Source organism: Botrytis fragariae (genome assembly GCF_013461495.1).
Source record: "Botrytis fragariae strain BVB16 chromosome Unknown tig00000795, whole genome shotgun sequence".
In the NCBI taxonomy this organism is placed as follows: Eukaryota; Fungi; Ascomycota; class Leotiomycetes; order Helotiales; family Sclerotiniaceae; genus Botrytis; species Botrytis fragariae.
Genome location: NW_023501011.1, coordinates 1979921 through 2000817, shown reverse-complemented (window position 1 = coordinate 2000817; position 20897 = coordinate 1979921). Strand labels below are relative to the sequence as shown.

Sequence of the window (20897 nt, the reverse complement as noted above, 5' to 3'; positions counted from 1 at the left end):
CTTTCGGGAGCTTTGACACACCAAGAATTGTACGAGTTACATATTAAGATAGCTTTCGACGGTCATGCTACGATGAAGTCTAATTGTACAAGTGTTTGGGAAAATCGCTATCATGATAGATATCATTCAATAGCCATGATTTTGTGTGAATAGTTTGTTAAAAAAAAATATATATATCTTCATGATTGCTATATTGATGAATGAATTGAGCCATCCCACTTATCGTTTCAAGCACCGGAAAAGTCTCGGGTAACCCCTCTTCCCCGTGGGGTACGAACCAGCCCCCACGTTTTCGGCTTACACGTAGTATGACGTGAAAGAAACTCCACTACCCCTTCATTCGTCAGTTTCTTTCCACCAAACGAAAATTTCCCTAGAAGTGTATCACGCGGACAAGACTATTCAGGAAATCCGCTCCAGAATCCTAGTCGAAACATGCTTCGAATCCCGGGGTTTTTCCACAATGGTCTTATTTCACGCATGCTTTTCTACTGCAATACCCCGCGAATAGTGGACGTATACGCTCTAATTTGTGAGTTAGCGGGTTGAATCTGCTACATCCCAGATCTTTCGTGGTACGAGTAATAGCGTGGGGGTGGATTGAAAAGCGGGATTGAGTGACGGCAATGACTGGTTACATTGCATGATAAAAGATTGATCCACTTGTTGTTTATACAAGGAGAGGTGGAAGAATGAAGTAAATTCAATTTTCCCTCTCGTCGGTTGATTGTTTCTGATCTCTGTGTTTCTCTTAATTAGCAATTCTTTTTTATATTGTTCTCTACTCCAGAAAGACATCTTGGACCAATTATTTTTGGAATATCCCATGAGAAATCGAAACAATTGCCACGATGTCCGCATCTCACACCCTTGGATCAAGCATCGATTCACACAATATCATTGAAACATCAAATTCACCAAAACCTTCTCGTTATCGTCAATTCATTGATGATCTATCCCTAAACCGCAATGCATATTTTCTCACAGTAGTCGCCTCATTTGGCGGTATGTTTTTCGGTTGGGATACCGGACTTATCGGTGGTATACTCACGATGTCCTCGTTCCAAGATTCCTTTGGACTCAACAAAGACTCCTCAAATTACACTAATGTTTCGGGAAATATTGTTTCTGTCCTACAGGGAGGATGTTTTTTTGGTGCTATGTCGAGTTTTTATATTAGTGATGTTTTTGGGAGAAAAAAGGCATTGTTTGTAGCCGATATCATCTTCTTGATTGGATCTCTCATTCAGACTACCAGTGGAATTGGAACGACGAGTTTGGGTCAACTTTATGCTGGAAGATTTATTGGGGGCTTTGGGGTTGGATTGGTGAGTGCGGTTGTACCGACTTACATTGGAGAAAATGCTAGCAAGGAGATTAGAGGGAGGTGCGTGGGGTGCATGCAGTTATTCAATGTGTAAGTGACTAATCCCCCTCATTTTGGAGAGACCATACTAACAAATCATAGAACTGGTATAATGCTCGCCTACTTTATAAATTATGGCATGAATAAAAACGTAGCGGGCGACAATCCACTTAAATGGCGGATTCCTTTCGCTTTACAAATGCTTCCCGGTGTCTTTCTCGGTCTCGGACTCTTTTTCCAAAATGAAAGTCCTCGATGGCTCGTCGAAAAAGACCAACACGAAAAGGCCCTTCACGCACTTTCTCGCGTCCGTCGTCGTTCTCCTACCGATCCACTGATTCAACGCGAATACAATGAAATTATTGCAGACTTTCACGGAAAAGAGAAATTAACTCTCCTTCGACAAATGAAACTCACGATTTCCAACAAATCTTCGTTCTATGCTGTTTCTTTAAGTGCGATCCTCATGTTTTGGCAGCAATGGACCGGAACAAACAGTATCAATTATTATTCTCCACAAATATTCGAGACAGTTGGTCTGAAAGGTACATCTGCGGGACTTTTTGCAACAGGAATTTACGGTGTGGTAAAGGTTTGCATTACTGCACTAGGACTCATGTTTGCGACAGAGCAAGTAGGAAGAAAGTGGTGTTTGATTGTAGGAGGATTGGGACAAGCATTTGCTATGTTCTATATTGGTATAAACCAAGCTGTCAATCCTCCAGTTGACGGAGCACCCTTGGACGGAAACTCCATTTTCGCAATTATCTGCGTCTATCTCTTTGTGGTATTTTATTCCTTCGGCTGGGGTCCCATCCCATTTGTTCTCAGTTCTGAATGTTCTCCCAACCATCTACGAAGTTTTAGTATGGCACTTGCTATTGCAGTTCAATGGTTATTCAATTTTGTCATCTCGAAGATCACACCGTTTATGCTAAGTGGGATTACTTATGGAACGTTCTTGCTTTTTGGCGGATGTTGCATATTGATGACGATTTATGCGGTGATTTGTGTGCCGGAAACGAAGAACGTTCCACTAGAGAGAATTCATACGCTTTTTGAAGGAGAGATTATCAAAGGGGCATGTAAGGATACGATACCTCGATTGAGAAGATCTAATATGTTGAGGGAGATGAGGAGGGACGGAGAAGACGATGATTTGGGCAAGGGAGATGATAATGGGATGAGCGTACATGTTGAGAGGGTGGGTGGAAGGGTTTAGAAGAGAAATGAGATATATTAAATGATGAGAACAGGCTTGGGTATAAAGTATATATGAGAACATTGAATGAAAATAAATGTGTTCTTAAAAAAAAAGGAAGGTCCGGTTTTTCAGTGTGAACTTTACCCTCTCGGAAGGTCCATACCAGTTCTCCATATCTCCAAAATGAAACACGATGTATGATTCTTTTTCAAAATATATCTTGCAGAGCTAATCTTAGCATCTTGTGCTATGTTATGGAAGCGATGTAGGTCGTCTATACTCATCCGATACATCATTGCAGTCCGCGAAGATGATTCACAGACAAAAGTATCATTCTAACAACCTCATAGATACGCACTCAATCCTGGATAATAATACTTGCCCATGCAGCTCAAGTAATGAGACAATTAAAATAGAATTACTCAATATTAAAATGGGTATATCCTTGAACTAGAAGCTGTTCGTTCACTAGTCGTTTTCCAGACTGCGAACTGCGAAAGATCTGTCGAGAATCAACTAAAGACGATATGTCTTCTATATTGCCAATTCTCGAAGAACCCATTGAGTTTCCACAAAGAGCTCCTTTAAGGTTTCCTCCCATACACCAGAACCCTTATAGAACATGTTAGCTTATCGTTCCCATTCAGTAAAAGGGAAGAAATATAGCAGTAGGCTATTACGTACCCTTCCGAATAGCAATGTATCTTAGTGTTTTCAATATCTGCTCTCACACCTATCAAAAGCTCATTTACCTCTTCTTTTTCCATTCCCAAGACTCTCGTGAAAAGAGCCATACTCAATCCTTCCAGGCCCATCAAAATGTTTCTCTGCACCCATACGCTCAAGACCTTATTTCTTTGACCTTTTGCCCATGGACTCATTGGTGCATATTCCTTTCTCTCCACAATATCAACAAAACCAGTTTCTTCCATCCACTTCTTATAATGTGCTCCATTTGTCCAAGGACGCCCAGCTTTCGTAGAAGCTTCTACTATCATATTATTCCATTTTACTAATGCACAATCCTCCGGTGGTGGCGATGCATATTTGAAAGGAAAGATCGGATCTCGAAGTTCAAGGTATCCTCCCGGTGCCAGAGCCTGAAATGCTGATGCAATGACAGTTTTCGGAGAACGAAAGCAGGATAGCAAGGCGCGGCCATGAATCAAGTCAAATTTTAAATCGTCAAATTTCCATGGATCTTCAGCGTCTTCAATTCGGAATGAGCAATTCGTGGGTATACTAGTTCCGGGTAAATATCTTCGGAGAATTAAAATCTGAGGAATTTTGATACCTACTAATGCGGCTGTATGGGGCTAAGATCAGTACCAATCACCGTTGACTTGGGGTATTCATCTGCTACGCATTGTTAGAGATGTTGTTAGAGATGTCGCATCTAAAGATCCAAGAAGTTACCAAATTCAACTGCCCAAATACCGGTTCCAGTGGCAACGTCTAACACATTTATTGGACGATCCGTGTTGATTGGCGACACAAATAACTTTCCGTCGATGGTCATTCGTAGAAATCTGTGTTGAAACTCTACGCAATCATCAGAACAAGCCATCTCAGCCATGAATGATACGTGAACACATACCAAGTCTATTTTGTTCTAGCTGAGTGTCGCAAATTCTATCAGCCAATGCTATTTCCACAAAATATGACCAGAACGTACTGCATCATTCGGTAGCGGATATTCTGTCCCATCAAACATTAGTTGCCGCCGACAGAAATATACTTTCATCGGTAACCACTTACGACCATGTTTATAACGATGATATGTTCTTCCATTTTCTTCAATATGACGATAAAACTCCGATTCGACTGTGAAGTTGGAACTCCTTATGTATCGTTAAATTCAGTTTAAATCTTTGATATCACAGTTTTTTACCTCAAACTCATTCCACCAAGAGCAGAATCTGCATCATTTTCTGACTGAAATTGATCAATTCTTGTGCCCGAGCATTAGCTGAAAGATAACTCACATCTAACTCTGGTTCTCCTGCATCTACATATGAACCCAACTCCTCAACTAGATACGAATTAGGGGAAGGAACCTTTGGCTCATTATCTACCTCCATGATATGATTTTGAACGAGTTACTTTTTGGTGAAGACCAATCGAAGATTTCTAGAATTTCCAAAAACAATGATAGATCAACTGTCAAATAAATCGGCACTTTTCAACTCCACTAGTATTTCCACTGGACCCACTAATCGGAATGTGGATTCAACTTCCGGATGGAGACATAAGACACCTTACCATATTCAACGATAAGCGGGATGAATGAAATAAGTTTCACACACAGGATATTTTACAGGTAATTTCCTGCTGTATGTTTGGTCATCATATGCTTCAGCGTTCCAGTTTGAATCTAATGACAACCAAGTAATGTACTTTCACCGTTCCAAGTCAGATTGGATAATGAATTAGCATGTTTTTAGAAATTCAATTTGGCACGGGCCGCATTTCATCCACATACAGTCATGGTATCTCGGGTATTAAATAAGTCAAGTGCAGAGGATCTGGATGGATACAAATTCGCTGCCTAGAAGGACGAAAATGATATGTGTTTGGTTTTAATTAGTGGATGTATACCGAGGAGATGGTTTGTAGGTGGGGATGACTCAGGGGTTATTTGTGGCACGAGCCAATGAGAATCAAAACATTTTCACGAGCTGATGAGCTGACGTTTCCATTATGTTGGTTTTGTATGTATGGAGTGGGGTTGTTATCGATATTCCAGAAATGGGATTAATAACTATTTGGGAAAGATGCGATTTTATGGATCGAAAAATTCCATACTCTGATTTTAGATTGGTCCAGAAACTAGAGGGGTTGCGCGCGTGAGGAGTGTCCTGGCATGTTTGTAGCATCACGATTCATTCATGGTATTTCCATGTATCTGTTTGCGATCTAGATGAAGTATGAATGGTTGCGTCATTCATTACATTCTGCTTTTCTATTGAAAATCCATGCAGTCTCTGCGCAAAACGCCTTGCATAAAGGCTTCACATAATGGCCACGACCTGCGCAACCGTGGGTACCCTCAAGCTCAAATAACACCAAAACCGATTTAATAGAACGGTATGCCGGCGTACCTGTTTCCCTAGAAGCCAGATAAGTTAGTTCGTCTCCTTGAAGAGATGGGAAATGTTTGTGAAGGTTTGAAGGGTGACGAAGATGCAATTTAGAAGTAATGCCACGGTTAAAATGTAGAACCAAACACCAAAATTTACTTACCAAAATTGTCTCGCAATTATCAAATGATTGCCAACCAATGATTCGACCGTCCGACACTTTCGAGGTTATAGTTGGAAGAAGAAACCAGTTCCTGTACCAGACGGAGGAAGGGTAATTACTCTCAGCATCATTGGTTATTCGTACTGATATGTTGTGTACTAATGGTGTTTGTCGAGTATCAATTTTGGTGTCAATGTTGTAGCTTAAACCAAGCTGGACCAATAGTTTTGCATTGGCATCGAGATTTCTATCGCAGACGTAAAAGTTGAAAGCTTCGATATCTTGAAGTATCTCGTATACGTAGGTGCATGAGTTCACAGGCGGTGGTACAGTACCATACCAGCAAAGTACATCTTTCGTGGAAAGATCACGAACGACAATCTTGGTTGACTTGACACCACTGGCAGATGTAGTGAGTGCGCCAGAGTGGTAAGGGTGTGGAGCAGAGCTGCTGTTGAAGATAAAGAGGCAAATAAATAAAAATAATGTCTGGAAAAGCATTGTGATATTATTTGATAATAGGAGGGCAACGTGATTCCGACTTGTGGCCTGTGAAATATTTCGTTATGGGCGGATTTGATATGAGCTCGGTATTGTGGTATGGATATTTTTGGAGTATATCAATATGGGAAGCCAGTGCGGGAATTCTCAAGGTATAGGAACTTAGTGAAGAACATTGGCGGTCGATTCACTACAGTCATATGAAGGATGCTAATACTACACTAGTGAGTCATATCAAAATGTCACCACATTCCGGGAAATTCACCATAAGTTGGACAAAATATCACAAACAATATACAGAAGATTGCATTGCGTCATAGGCCAAATGAGCCAAACAGCTTCTGCGATAGATAATGGTATGGAACTAGACTTGTAAGAATGCTCCGGTCAAGGAATGCCAACATTAAACCTCTCGCCCGTACAAACTCCCAAGATAAAAAAAGCTTGTCATCCACCAAAAAGCTGGACCATCTCATAACTTCCAACTAACAACAACCATCTACAAGGCACAAGATCTCAAATCCAAGTCCGACAATTATCGAGTCTGTGTTTGGGATTATGAGACCAAAACGATGCTGGTTGTCAAGTATAGTCTCTAATAGACTTGGGAAAGGTCCTCATCTTCAGCACGTTTGTATACTTGAGAGAGATCTTCATCATCAGCTCTGCGATAAACTTGTGAAAGATCCTCGTCTGTGCTTGCATCAGCGCGTCGGTAAACCTGGGAAAGGTCCTCATCCTCTGCTCTCTTATAGACCTGGGAAAGATCCTGATCAGTTGTACCAGTCTTTGCGGTATCACGTCTGTAAACTTGGGAAAGATCCTCATCCTTAGCACGACGATAGACTTGAGATAAATCCTCATCAGTTGATTTAGTTTGCGCTACAGCACGCTTGTACACTTGAGATAGATCTTCATCTTCGGCACGTCGATATACCTGCGAAAGGTCTTGACCACTGGTACCAGTCCCTCTTTTATAGACTTGAGAGAGGTCCTCGTCTGTAGCTTCGATAGCGCGTACTATTTGACAGTCGTATTAGTAACAGAAAGACCTAGAGATGATTGAATATCGCATTTACCGGACTTGAAAGACTTTGCTGTGGGGGCAGCTGTAGCAACAGCCAAGAATGGAAGAAGAGCAATGAGCTTGTTGATGGCAACCATATTGATGATTTGAGGAATAAGTTCTTAATGTGACGAGGAAGAATGGCAAAGTTTGACGGAAGTCTAGATGGAAAATGTGTTTGAGTTAATGAAGTGATGAGATAGATGGAACTGAGGTATACTGTTATACTTATAGCTGAGAACCCCAGGACACTTATCCAGATAGGAAGGTCGAGGTGATTCGAGTGTTCGGCATGAGCAGATATATTGATGTGACATCTAGTTAGATGAACACTTAATAAGCTCATTGCGTTTAATGATATATTGTTCCTAACCAGCGAATTTAATCCTCCTATCAATCTATCTTCCAATTTGTGCCTGATCTGATACGCAACTACCACTTCGATTCGTCCTCGGACATTCCTAGATCGAGAGGCAGGTCATTGGACCTTTCAATGGACAGAAAAGGAGAAGCCAAATCAGGTTTAAAATCTTACCACATAAGGATGAGCTGGTAGACTGATATTGGTTAAAATTCATCGGCCAGCAGAAGCAAGGCAAGATAATCCTGTCCCGAGAGAAGATGCTTGGTAGAGCGCCACCAAGGCAAAGGAACACCTCGGCGCTATAGCATGGCGTGAGAAAGTATTGATATTGTTTGCTTATTCCCATGATCGACCATAACCATCTGGTGATCAGATGGACCGTACACTCCACACGGGGAGAAAATCACTCACTTCACAGTAGAAGATCTGGCAAGGCAATACTTCTAGATTCATCTTTCATTGGAAAATGACGTACTTGAGATCGCCCAAAGGCAATGAGATTTGTTTATGTATTTTGATCCGTCTGCTGTTTTCCGATTTGTCGCTGTTAGGGGGAGGGATGAAAGTGGCGCTTGTAAGTGCAGGAGAGAATTGCTGTAGCGTTAAGCTTACTTTCATTTGAGATGAAAGACAACTACAATGGCTCTATGGATACAACCAATACTTGAAAACATTATGGATGCCATATCATATCAATGCAGGACGATGTATCCTCGAGCATGAGTGGTAGATACTTCTCCACTCATTTCAAACCCCTGAGATTATTAAACCCCGAGGTCCAAACATCCTGAGAACGACACTGTGATGATACCATTGTCATTGCCTGGTATCTTAGCTTCCATATTTCTCCTTCGGTGAGTTTAAGGCTTGAATCCAAATAGGAAGGTCTGTCGATGCATTAGATGTCATTGATTATGACGATACCATGTTTCCAATATAAATGACTTCGTATAAAGAAGATCAATCACCACAAAGTAAACTGTAATGTAACGATAATGCTTGTTCAATGACCAAAGTGATGTTTCTTTTGATGCAATAGGTTGCTTTCTAACAAGGACAATTCTGTACAGTCACCTTACAGCGCTTGCTTGGTGGCGGCAATTACACCATTCGTCTGTCGGCTATGTCATGATCCGATTTCGCTTCCATGTCTTCTAGCTCTACAACCCCGCATAATTGTTATCGTTTGAGCATGTCAGCAATACATTGCTTAGTAGAGACAACCATTATTTGCAAGGTGTCGAAATAAGGTTGGTAAGAATTAGTAAACCCTGTTGAATAGGTAGGTAAAGTACGCCACCCGCTCTCCACGTTTCACTAAAAACTAGTCTATCGATGTCAATTGGAGGTATCAGGTCATGCCTATCCTATTCCAGCGCCATAGGCTATTCAGAAGGTAGCAGTCTGGGTATGGCGGTATGCGGAGCTTTAACCGGTGTCATCAAGTGCGGCTCGTGCAAGTTCGTTTCGGCAATTTCCTGCAGCTTATTGTTGATGACATATCACTACTTCCACAACCATTTCACGACAAGGGGGAGATTTACTTGTGAGTCGGGGGTCGAATTGCTGATATTTCCGCTATGGGGTGATAATACTACTTGATAAATTGTTGAATCGTTCAATTGATAATCATATGATGAACAATGGAAACTTTCCTATGATCGTCTTGCATCATATTATTGTGATAAGAAGTCAAAATGTCATGTAATCAAGCTGCATATCGATCAACAACATTCCTACACAAGTTTAGAACTCCTCCCCTGCGATGAAAATGCTTCAATCATCTTTTTATCATTCCTACTTTGTTTCTTCACATCCTACAACCATTCAAACATAACAAATTGAGCAATTTACTATGATGGAGACACTGTATAAGAAAATTCGTTCAGCAAAAACTTCGCTTTCCACTCAGAGACCTCTCTACACAGACGAATCTTCCAATGACGACCTCTCCAAATCATCTGAAGAACTACTTGAATCTAGAGACAATGAGAATTTAGACTACGATCTTAGACCACGAAATGAGAAGCGAAGAAGTTTGATGTGGGGAGTTGTAGTTCATTCTTTTATATTCGCGACGTATACCATTGGACTTTTTGCAGCGACCACTTTCGTTAGACATAGATCTGGGCCACCTACACTTGTATATAGTAAGTGAAATCATCCGAAATATCTTTGGACCCAGAAATGTTAATTTGGCGAAATAGCACCAGCAGCGGAAGCTTTGGATTATGAGAAGATCTTTTATAATGGAACTCTTTTTGCAAGTAGTCTCTATAAGGGGGATCCTCGTCCGGTGTGTGAGCTTATTTGGTTATTACATCCTTGTTTTAGCAACTAAGTAGTACAAACTAACTGACTTCTTAGGAACTCGATCTTGCGTGGCATAATTTAGTCAAAAACAATAATCTCCGGATTAGCAAAGAAGAGCTCGACACACTTGGTAGGACTGCACTTCCTCTTGCTGATGGCTCTGGATACTATGGACAATTGAATGTTTATCATCACTTACATTGCTTGGTAAGACATTCCAAAATTCAGCTCCTCATGGGTACGGAATCACGGATGACGTTAACTTTGGCAGAAATTTATGAGGGAGGCATTCTACGCCGAATATTATCCTGATGCTCAAGGGCCAACAACAAAAATGCACGTTGGTGAGTTTATCACGAGAGACTTGTCTTCAATTGATGATGAGACTAATCTGCGGATAGATCATTGCATTGACGATATCCGACAAGCATTAATGTGTCACGCCGATACCTCCATCACAACATTTGAATGGGAAGAAGGTATAAGAAGACCTATGCCAGATTTCACGGGGTACGAGTCTTTCCTCATTAATATTACCATTGATCTTCTCTCGTTTCCATGAAGTTCGATAGCAGGACTAACAAAAACAGTTGGCACACGTGTAATAATTGGGAGAAGCTGGATGACTGGGCCACTGCTCGTGCATTTTCAATGTTCGATCAGGTCTCTTTGATCAATCCTACTTATGGTGAGCTTCTTTTTTTTGATTCCACTTGGACGATTTAAACGATTTGAACGTTCAAGAGCTATGAGTTGTGAGTCTAATGATTTATGGATAGGTATCGCTTTTCCAATGATTAATGGAGAAATCGATTATACTCCGCCTAGTCAGGAGGGCTTCCGTGCTATTTGGCCTGAAGATTCGGGAGGTCACGTTCATGGTTGATCATCCAATTTAAGATTGCCAGGAAGGACAAGAAGTGTTTTGATTGAGTTCATTGTGTATTTGCTTTTCGAATTCATTAATCACGACTTCGCATCTAGTTATAAATTGGTAGAGATCACAATCAAAATGCTTTGTATAACTCAGCTAAAGACACTTCTACTAGAAACGAAAGATTTGAAAAGCAACGAGTTTGACTCTTATGGTAGACGGCCATTAGATAATTCTAGATCATCTTGATCCACCCTAGATCCCTACACTACGATATAGCTCCCGGATGACTATGAATAACACCAACATCGAGATCAGACAATTTATCTCATGTGACAATCAAAAGGTGCAATATGAATTGTCCTTGCATCAGCACGAGCCGGAGGATGCCAGGATAATTCCTTTCCATCTGCCGTCATCTTAGGCATACCATTCACGACTCTTTGTATCGTAAGCTTTGTAACCGGATCTGTTCGTCTGGAATCCGTTTCGATATCTGCAAGAGTGGATCCTATGTCTAGATTTCTTGCACCACCGAGTGCATCATCGCAATTGTTATCGGTAATTTGGATGCTGATTGGATGAGGTTTCGTTGAATCGATGATGTATGCAATAGTGCATGTTCCGGGATGTTCTGTGGGGCACCATCTGTAGCCTTCTTGCCTAGGAATGAGAGCTGGAGGTTGGAAAGAGGGGTAAGCCTCTGGAAGGACGAGGCCGACGATAATTTGGAACATGCTAGTTAGGAGACCCGTGAATGCGATGGTGTTATGGCTATACATAGTAATTTATGCTTGATGGATGTGCGATTCGAATTACTGGCTTCGAGAACTGTGGAAGAAATGTGAAAGTTTTGAGGATGTGTTGATTCTTTTGGGTGTTAGAATGTGAGTTGATCTAGGGGCAAAATCTAAGTCTATAAGAAGCACTAAACATAATTTTCTAGTAATGATTCACATATTCGCATCGGAGTCATGGTGATAATGTATCAAATTATTATTACTCGCTACTTAGTTGACCATTTTCTGGGTAGCAAATGACAGTGATGTTCTCTCCCAAGAATAGAATTACTAAATATATACCCATATATCTTGAGAACTTACTCTTCCGTGGCTTTTTATCTCAAGAGAAAAATTTCCACCAACGTGGGGGATATTTGGTTCAGATTGGAGGACTTTGGAATAGTGCAGGAGTTCATAGAGAATGTATAGGGGTCGTTAAACCAATCAGTGCCGTACTCTTGAGATAGAAAACAAAGATTACACAATACATGACAAATGATGATAAATATTGGAGACCTAGAGGATCTGCATATATGGGTCATGTGATGTAAAGCAACGATATTATTATCTCCAAACCTGCCATCAATGAAACACAATTGAATCTGCTTTCCTGCGTCGCATTTCCTCGAAAATTTCTTTGGATATCTAGAGCTAGCACAGATACCTACAATGATACCACAAATTACCATACAAGACAATATAAATCATCGGTATGGTTCTGATCGCATCGCACCTTCAGAAATCAATTCTTGCAAGGATAGCTAGCAACCCATATCAAACGATTACTAGCATCTGCCCAGTCCTTGGCTACAATAGTTGTATTCGTAACGGGCAATTGGTGACCTTCGATGCTGATAACTGGAGCGTGTACTCGTCCTTTCAGATCTCCGTACTTGTCGATACTTAGTTTGATATTGTTGTAACCTGGTTTCGTGTTCCCTATGAAGGTTATGAATTCAAAGGCCTGATTGAGACCATAGTATTGTGTTGATTTCTCATGGTTAAACTTTTCCAGAAGAGCATCACCATCGCATGGGAAAGCAAATGTGCCCACTTCAATGGGGGTGTTGTCTTTTTTCCCAGCATTGGTGATACCATACGCGACCATGCAGGCACTCGGCTTCTTGGCCGAATTCAAGCAGAACTCGGAATTTTTAACATCGGTGTTAAACCTGGAATTACCACGTGAAAGAAGTAACATCCTCTCATTCGTTCTCGAGGAGGTTTCGAGTCGATCGATGACAGAAGCAAATGAGAGGTGCAGAACGCAAAGAATTGCAATAGCTGATGTGGAATATGAGAAACACATGTTAAAGTTCAGGTGGACGAATTATTGATGAAGTGCTTGATGTGATTAACTCAAAAAGCGTGGGTGTTGATATCTGTAGAGGTTCAAGTTGCTGAATTTGCTGTTTGATGTGGGAATTTTTGTAGCTCAGTTGAACTATTTATCGATCTTTGTTCTCTGGAGAATTGAGGAGAAAGTATGTGAGAGTAAAAGAAGGCTGGGGAATTGAAGCTATTAACAGGAAATCTTGGGTGTGATGAGATTTAGGCACTTGTGACTCGACCTCTCAATGATTCGAAATCGCAATTTCCTGGCGATTACTCAAATCACTGTGTACATGATGACTAAATCTTTCAGATTGTTTTCCTTGCGCTCTCACGGATTTGCAGTCATATAATCTTTTTGTGACTCTTTGTTCGAAAGAATCATGTCATGATATAAGTTCTATATGTCGACCCACAGATAAATCCACAAAAAATATCTCCCAAGATTGAATGATGGCATAGTTTTGAAAGGACTGGAATGAATTGGGAAGAAAAGCGGTGGATGACAAGTAGTATAATCGGTGAGATATAAAACGTGTATGTTGCGAGTGTGGATAGTGACAAAATGGCATCAGGCGGTCGTAGAAGCAATATTGATCAGAGAAACAGGAAGAATGGTTGTAGCGAGGTAAAGAGACTATAGTGAAATTCTGTGAGTTGGTGAGATTTGAGTGAATCCTCAATTTTAGCTGATGAATCGGCGATTGATCTTAGCAAATCCAAATCCATCTATGTCAAAACACTAACTCTGCAAAGAATGCAGAAAACGGCAGCCCATTGTCTCAACAAGTCAACAGAATACGACCGTGTGAAAAGTCTGTAAACATTTCAAATAAAACAGTTGACCGAGTGATGTTCTTTCCTAATGTTCTCGAATCAGCCGTATAACTTGCTCTGAGATTTTTAACAGGGTGTCAGATATTGTACTGTTTCATGGAACAAGAGTGTGAATGCTGCGTCTTTTGTTTGTTAGTGAGGAAAGCCGTATGTAGGATTTTCGCATTAAACACAAATAGTGCTCTTCCATCAATATGCAGACCTTTGTAGACTTTTCAATCAAGATACTGAAGTGGAAATGTGAATTGTTTTCCCAACCTATACAATTTCTATGATGCAAGTGAGTGGCATTATGACAATCTCTTGCTTGAGCTAACAATAAGTTCTAGAACTCCACAGCATTGTGCAAACGATCATACTCTGGATCATTTCTTCTGCATGCTAGTGATCCGTACTTTTCATATGAACAGTTTCGCCAAATATCGAAAATTAAAAGGATTCAAGGCACACGATGCACTTCATTTTGAGATGCCCCTCAACTGCGAAGGTCATGGGCAAATCCGTCATTCAGTCATTACTTTGTAGGAAAGGTTGTGCAATTGTGAATGTTAAAACTTGTGGCAAGTCTGCGGATGCCAAGTAATCCTCCTAGACTGAACACATTTAGACGAAGTAGGCTGACATTGAATGGAAAAAGAACCAGAAGTAGCTTGTTGTTACTACTAGACATCATAGCGAAAGTTTTCAGCTGCCACTCCCTCGGGATTCGACTTCCAACCCCACACAAACGAGCAAATGGAGCGTCAATGGAAATGGCAAATTCACAACCACTTGGTGTATGCACTGAGGGCCTTAATCGATCTCGATCCATCCAAAACAAGATATTCGAATGAATAAGCATGGTTTGCAATGATATCTCAAGCAGTGTCATGTAGGTGGAAGAGGAGTTGCTTGCTGGGCAAGCGATAGGAATGAGAAAAAATATTGGTGACTCAGCACAAGCTATGGCTTATCTTATCAACAGCTCGTGTTCAATACACTCAATGCGAATAAAGTCCAGGCTTGCCATCAATATTTGTAACGATAGGATAGACAGCTCATTAACTCAATCCGCCTTTAATTCCGTGGGTCTTTCACGGAATTTTCGATCTTGTTGTGTACTACTCACGAACAGTACCTCTGCTGAAGGTCTTTCGAAGAATTTAACACGAACTACCAGTTTTTAGCCACCCAAACACATCACTCATAGCCTTTTGATTCCGACTAAGAGATACATAAAGCAACAATGGAAACAATACATGATGTCGCTGGATAAAGTGTTCGCCGAATTAAAAATAACAGTAAGGTGGAGGGAAGGAATTGGCAGTGGTGTGCCATATACCCGCAACTTGGAAGCGTCGAAGTTGAAGTCGAGGCCAAGTGTCGTTCGGGGGAAACAGGTAGGAGAAGAAGTGAGATGGGGTTCGAAGAGAGGATGTAAGACAATATTTGTAGAAAGATATGTGTGCCTAGTGGTTACTAAACTTGCAGGCTTCCATAGCAGTAAAGCGTCATCTTTTGAAATCAATCAAGCGTATGTCGTTGAGGTGTAGGATAACATCCTAATCTCATTCATAGCCCTCGGTCATTGCTGGACGTGGAATCTTATCGTTCTCACCATGATACTGCTATGAATGCACTAATCTAGTCATCACTTTATAGAGACTTTAGGCAAGGGAAGACAACCATGGTAATGAATCAGAGAAATCAGGCATATTGTCGGAGATAATTTACGGAGCGTTGGTCAACAGAAAGCGGCAAGACGAGTGGTGGCCCCTGAAATGATGAAGATTTTTGCGATCTGTTTCATCCACTTCATTTTTTGGTTTGGTGGAAGTCCGACCACTGCAAACTTTTGTCGTATGTGGGTATCTCAAAATGCTTTAGCTCCTTCAACTTTGGTTTCCTGCGTCCTCTGTTTCCTAAGTCTCTGCATGCGCCATATCTACGTTATGATGGCAGATCTAAGTGCGAATTTCCATCTTGATAAAGCTGTCGATCGTAATCGCACTGGGCTTGATGGGGCTCAATTGTTGAATATTACCAAGATGTAGGTTCGGGGTGCAAGCATTTAAGTTGAGAATTTTTTGAGTTATTTAGAATCAAGAGTTCACCTGAAATCTTACCTCCGACAGCAGAAGTCGAGCCGATGTCCGAAGTGCGGTCTAGGTGGCTCTATAGGTGTATACTTTGAAGCTTGAGATCTCACTCTGGAGAGGAGATGTTCTTGCGTGCTCGGCAAAGTTGACAACACGCCACGGAGTAGTTCTTATTGAAGCTCAGTTGAACAATTTCTCCAAAGGGATTGAGTCTTATGGATGAAATTCGAAGACTATTTAACAGTATATATAGAAGTAAGAGAAGACTGAATGAGAATCGCTTTGTCTGCCCCAGTTCTGTCTATGCTGAAAGCTCTTGACCAAAAGGTGGATCGGGCATGCATGAATATGGATATTAAAGAATAATTTGATGGTACTTGCCATACATTTCCGTACTGTTCGTTTTCGTGAGCTCGAAAAGGCGTGCTTCATCAAAGAACTTTTCATCATCACTGTACCCTGGTTTGGGACTCCAGGCTATTGCCGGTTCACGATATTATCTCAATTATCAGTAGGCATCTTTTTCTGTCATTTGATGATTTGTTAACATTTGCTAAGAATACAGACCCGCAAGATTAACGCGAAAGCATTATAAACTCAAATTCTTCACAAGTAGCCTTTTCTTAACCCCAAGCTGTCGATATCACACATAAAAATATCAGGATACTCTGCAGTTCTTTAGGCATCACCAAGTGAAACACTTTCAGAAGTCAGAAATAAAAAACACAAAAAGTCACCTCAAAAGCGTCGGATCAGATCTTGTTTTTCATTCATCCAAGATCCATCGTGCATCATGATTATCTACACCATCCCCACCTCAATTATCCTTGCCTGTGGAAGTCCTCAAATTCATCGATATACTCGTAGTCATTGACGGCATGCTTTCTGGTATGTGCATCCACATCACTAGTTACTGGAAATTGAGCTTGGGCATTGCAGCATTGGATCAATCAAGCTGTCAGGACTTTCTTGCAATCCTCAGAGTGGGTCTTGGGGATAAACATGACCGGTAGACCTAAAGGCTTGCGCATTCTGTTCAGCTAAATATGATGAGATGTCATTACTAACATGAGCCATTGATGAGCGTGCAGGATACTTGCTGGGCTGATTTCGGGACATTCCGGCTCCAAAAATTGGTGCAGTTGGTCGTTGCAGAGATTGAAGCTGAGGCTGGAGGTTTCCGGAAGCATCCCCTTGCTGATTATATCGTGGAGGTGGCACAATGATTCTGATGTTCCTAGCTTCAGTACTACTTCTCATTTGACTAGGGAACTCTCCCGTACGCTGGTTGTGGTTGAATCGAGCTTGGAATAGGTCTGCTGGGCCTGCTTGTTCGGCTCTATGATAATTTCCAGGGATTATCGAAGGAATTTGACCGCCAGATCGAGGCATCGAATTGGCATCTGCGCTCTGAATAACTCCCGGGTTCATTCCACCAGCTCCCGACATCGAGCCAACATATCCATGGTTGATCATTGCGGGGTATGTTGCGCCATTTCCAGACATTGTGCTGGTGTAATTATTATTCGTGTAGTTATTAGTATAGTTATGGTTGACGAAATGATTTCCAGTATAACTAATGTTAGGCATTCCATGGGTAGTGCTACTCGTTAGTGGCGGATTTTCAAAGTTGTCTCTTTCCTGTAGCCTCGATTTCTTCAACTCTGGTTGTGGAAGCTCCGTCTCCGACGTGCCGCGTCCCTTTCTCTTTCCTCGAAGCTTTGGTTTCTCAGAGAAGAGATCCCGGCCCGACTTACCCTGAGCAAGACGGCGACTAGAGTATGAGAATTAGTACATATTTAGCGATAGGGTACAAGATAACAAAGCGAAGAATTACTCATTCAGCCTATCCTTCTCCCACACCTCGATGTGAATACCCCCCTTAAATGGCTTCTGCTGCTTGGGTCGAGGCCTAGGTATCCCCGCCTTCTCAAGTGCTTCGGCATCTGCCTCTTCCTTCAATCTTTCCTCAGCGGCCTTTCTTCTTTGTGTTTCAAAGACCTCACGCGGTCCTTCATTCGGTCGTAGCCACTGAAACTCTTCCTCAGTCATTCGAACTCTGGGCCTAGTGGCGTCGGGTCGCGTCTCCCAGCCGGCTCGTTTCTTTGGAACTTGGCTAGCTTTACCACGTTGGCTATTTCCATTACGTTGAGATTGGACATTGTGAGTAGTACCCACTCTGTTCTCTATACCGGTAGGGTCATTGCCTGCTCGTTGCAGCTCAATTCCGGCGTTGATGTTGTTGTTACCAAATGCTTTCAGGCAAGAGTACAGTTGTGGGGCTTGAGCCGCATTTAAATCTCCATGGGATGAATTGGGATACCGATGCGGTAGTGAAGCATATTTCCAATCACCTTCACTCTTCATCTGCGAGATTTGATTAGGCTCATCATATCCTTCATGGCTACGCAATAAGTTGTGCTCACATCTATTCTGAGCAGCTCCAGCTTGATTATGACGAAATTCTGGTCGCTGGACAATCATAACAGGTGCTAACTCCTGAATCTTAATTGATGATTGAGATTTCGATTCCTGATAATTGCTTACGATATGTTCATCATGGTCCATTGGTGGTGATGGTATGGTTTGCGCTGACAGAAAGGTTTGATCGTATTTATTGAAGTTCCAAATACTCGATTGATACTTCTTTTCAGTCCATTCAACCAACGAGTCCAATTGACTTTGGGTTGTGAAGTTATCCTTTGGCTGAACGCGACTGGAAGTTGGGACTTCGAGGCTATTTGTATCACTCGTGCCACTCAATTGCTCCGAGCCTTGAAGCGCGACACTCTGGGCAGTAGGAGCCTGCGAACTTTGAGAAACAGCCATGTTCAATCGATCTTGGGTTGGGTATTTCGCAGAAATTTCATCAGCGATAGCTGGTCCAAATGAATCCAATACCACTTGATCTTCTTCGGTAAATTCGAGGGCTTTTTCCTCTACATTTTGTTCAGGAAATGCATCATAATTTGCTTGAGCCGCCCCTACATTGGCATACCATGAATTGATCTCCTGATGGATAGTTTCATCTGAGGTATTCAAGAAATCAACTTGCTGTTCTTGACGCAATCCAAAGTTTTCAAGACCTGGAATATCGATGGGTGGCGTATCAACGATAACTTGCTCACTGCTTGGCTGGTTTGCAGAAGCGGACGATGTTACAATCGGATAATCCTCTTTGGTAGAGAAAGGGGAAGCATTCAAATCTGGATTTGAACTGATCGCGTTGCATTGATCAAAGTTTTCGGTTACTTGCCCCGTCCAATCAGCATCTAACATTGTCGCAGCATCGAAATCAAACAAATATGAGTACTGTTCTAGTTCTGCGTCGGTAAGGGGTGGTGCAGGTGCATACTCAGGCATGGTTCCTGGGCTTCTCTTTGAACCATCGAGGCCATTTCCGTCAGCCTCCTTCATGGTCTCGAGTATCTGTTCTGGACGAGGCATTGCGTCTTTGTTTGGAAATTCGGACATTAATAAAGCTGCTAAACGATCGTTGAAAAGATTGTTAAAGTTATAATGGTATGTATGATTTCAATTATGGTGTTCGGATGGTCTTCAAAGTGTGTTGAGTCTTTATCAACTCAAAGATTTGATGAAGTAATTTGGAAGTCGAAGTCAGTATGAACGTGGTGCTTTTGTATTATTTTCATGCTCATCAAGAACCGTTACTAGAAGTCCTAGTACTGTCACCATATAACCGTGATACTATTAATGATTGCCCAAAGATGCTTGTACACGTTGTTTACATTGTTCAATACAGCATTGAATAGGTTCGCGGTGTTACTTCTGTCACGCGTATATTATTATCTATGTTTGCTACATCGTACGCGCTGAATAGCTACCGTATATGATCTTGGCTGTATAGCAACGACTTATACGGTCGATACTTGATAATAGTTGGCATTTTATTACATCATCTAGATGATTGTTTACGGAAATATCTAGTGAATATACGGATTCTACCGAGTGAAGGGGCAACTAAGATTGGCCCTAGACTATAGGAGTAGGAGTTGCGACGATTGAACTTTTCCTGAAGTTTCCAGCTTTTTGAAAATCTGTCCATTATTTCCTCCAAGTAGCTCTTTCATCCATTGCATACTGTACAATGAAAGTACCTTTTTGAAAAGTTATGCTTTAGCCATCAATATACATATCAAGAATCATCATAGTTCTCCATTTCGGGGTTTGTCTATTCTGACATCAAGAGTTTATGATGAGTTTACGAAAGTTTACAAACTCTCCACTTCTCACAGTATAGAAATTTCATTTCAGTTAAAGGTCATATGAGAGATTTTTGAGATAGATTTTCACCATTTTCACTGTTTCCAGGCTCAACTAGAGGACAAATATTGATGGAAAATCCTACAAGTAATTCAGCTGCGCAAAGTTTACCCCCGGGGCAAATGATGGACTCGACAGACAATTTACGGATAATCTGTCGGCAGAGCGGGTGACTTATCTTGAGGCTTTTATTTGGTGTTTCGTATAGGGGTACCTTGGATTATGGAATGTTTTCCGGAAACTCAAAATTTTGAAAAATAGTATATAGATGGATTATAGAGCTTGCATAATTTCAATCTCTGATAGCGATTTAAGCCTGGGTCGACATGTCTAATTACTTGCGATTCGATATAAATGTATGTGTTGCTACGAAGCTACCCAAATAACTTCGCAACGAACTCTTGAATTCTTGTCATTGCAGCAAAGAAGATAGAGGAATCGAAGACTAAGAAACATTTAGATAAATCCTGACAACTCAACGGAATAATTGACATGTATAGTGTGTTAACTGAGGTATTGCGGAGTTACTATGTATGTATTACTACGCGCGTCTCTTACAATATCCGCACGTGTTCATTCGCCCCCTGCTAATTCGGCTCGTATTTTTAATTTTTGTTTTCCAGATGGGTAAGTAATATTCATGGTACTTGAAA

General features: G+C 41.4%; 8 protein-coding genes across 8 annotated transcripts; 2 read left to right on the top strand and 6 right to left on the bottom strand.

The window, feature by feature from the left end:
* Positions 1-851: 851 nt before the first annotated feature.
* Bfra_007554 (putative quinate transport protein) lies at positions 852-2588 on the top strand (the record flags this gene model as incomplete). The annotated part of the gene is made up of 2 exons (XM_037337925.1): positions 852-1417; positions 1469-2588. 2 exons carry the CDS (start codon positions 852-854, stop codon positions 2586-2588), a joined length of 1686 nt encoding a protein of 561 aa, XP_037187305.1.
* Positions 2589-3104: 516 nt separating this feature from the next.
* Bfra_007553 (putative methyltransferase domain-containing protein) lies at positions 3105-4651 on the bottom strand (the record flags this gene model as incomplete). The annotated part of the gene is made up of 9 exons (XM_037337924.1): positions 3105-3182; positions 3323-3812; positions 3869-3929; positions 3987-4112; positions 4168-4186; positions 4246-4268; positions 4329-4411; positions 4462-4505; positions 4556-4651. The coding sequence occupies 9 exons, from the start codon at positions 4649-4651 to the stop codon at positions 3105-3107; spliced, it is 1020 nt and encodes a 339-aa protein (XP_037187304.1).
* Positions 4652-5646: 995 nt separating this feature from the next.
* Positions 5647-6314, bottom strand: Bfra_007552 (uncharacterized protein; the record flags this gene model as incomplete). Its single annotated transcript, XM_037337923.1, has 2 exons — positions 5647-5679; positions 5814-6314. 2 exons carry the CDS (start codon positions 6312-6314, stop codon positions 5647-5649), a joined length of 534 nt encoding a protein of 177 aa, XP_037187303.1.
* Positions 6315-6909: 595 nt separating this feature from the next.
* Bfra_007551 (uncharacterized protein) lies at positions 6910-7478 on the bottom strand (the record flags this gene model as incomplete). Its single annotated transcript, XM_037337922.1, has 2 exons — positions 6910-7334; positions 7394-7478. The coding sequence occupies 2 exons, from the start codon at positions 7476-7478 to the stop codon at positions 6910-6912; spliced, it is 510 nt and encodes a 169-aa protein (XP_037187302.1).
* Positions 7479-9599: 2121 nt separating this feature from the next.
* Positions 9600-10943, top strand: Bfra_007550 (uncharacterized protein; the record flags this gene model as incomplete). The annotated part of the gene is made up of 7 exons (XM_037337921.1): positions 9600-9894; positions 9952-10040; positions 10112-10264; positions 10329-10401; positions 10459-10567; positions 10648-10745; positions 10837-10943. The coding sequence occupies 7 exons, from the start codon at positions 9600-9602 to the stop codon at positions 10941-10943; spliced, it is 924 nt and encodes a 307-aa protein (XP_037187301.1).
* A 311-nt stretch (positions 10944-11254) lies between these two features.
* Positions 11255-11713, bottom strand: Bfra_007549 (uncharacterized protein; the record flags this gene model as incomplete). Its single annotated transcript, XM_037337920.1, has 1 exon — positions 11255-11713. One exon carries the CDS (start codon positions 11711-11713, stop codon positions 11255-11257), a length of 459 nt encoding a protein of 152 aa, XP_037187300.1.
* A 742-nt stretch (positions 11714-12455) lies between these two features.
* Bfra_007548 (uncharacterized protein) lies at positions 12456-13022 on the bottom strand (the record flags this gene model as incomplete). Its single annotated transcript, XM_037337919.1, has 1 exon — positions 12456-13022. The coding sequence occupies one exon, from the start codon at positions 13020-13022 to the stop codon at positions 12456-12458; it is 567 nt and encodes a 188-aa protein (XP_037187299.1).
* A 3916-nt stretch (positions 13023-16938) lies between these two features.
* Bfra_007547 (uncharacterized protein) lies at positions 16939-19434 on the bottom strand (the record flags this gene model as incomplete). Its single annotated transcript, XM_037337918.1, has 2 exons — positions 16939-17734; positions 17798-19434. The coding sequence occupies 2 exons, from the start codon at positions 19432-19434 to the stop codon at positions 16939-16941; spliced, it is 2433 nt and encodes an 810-aa protein (XP_037187298.1).
* Between the last annotated feature and the right edge of the window lie 1463 nt (positions 19435-20897).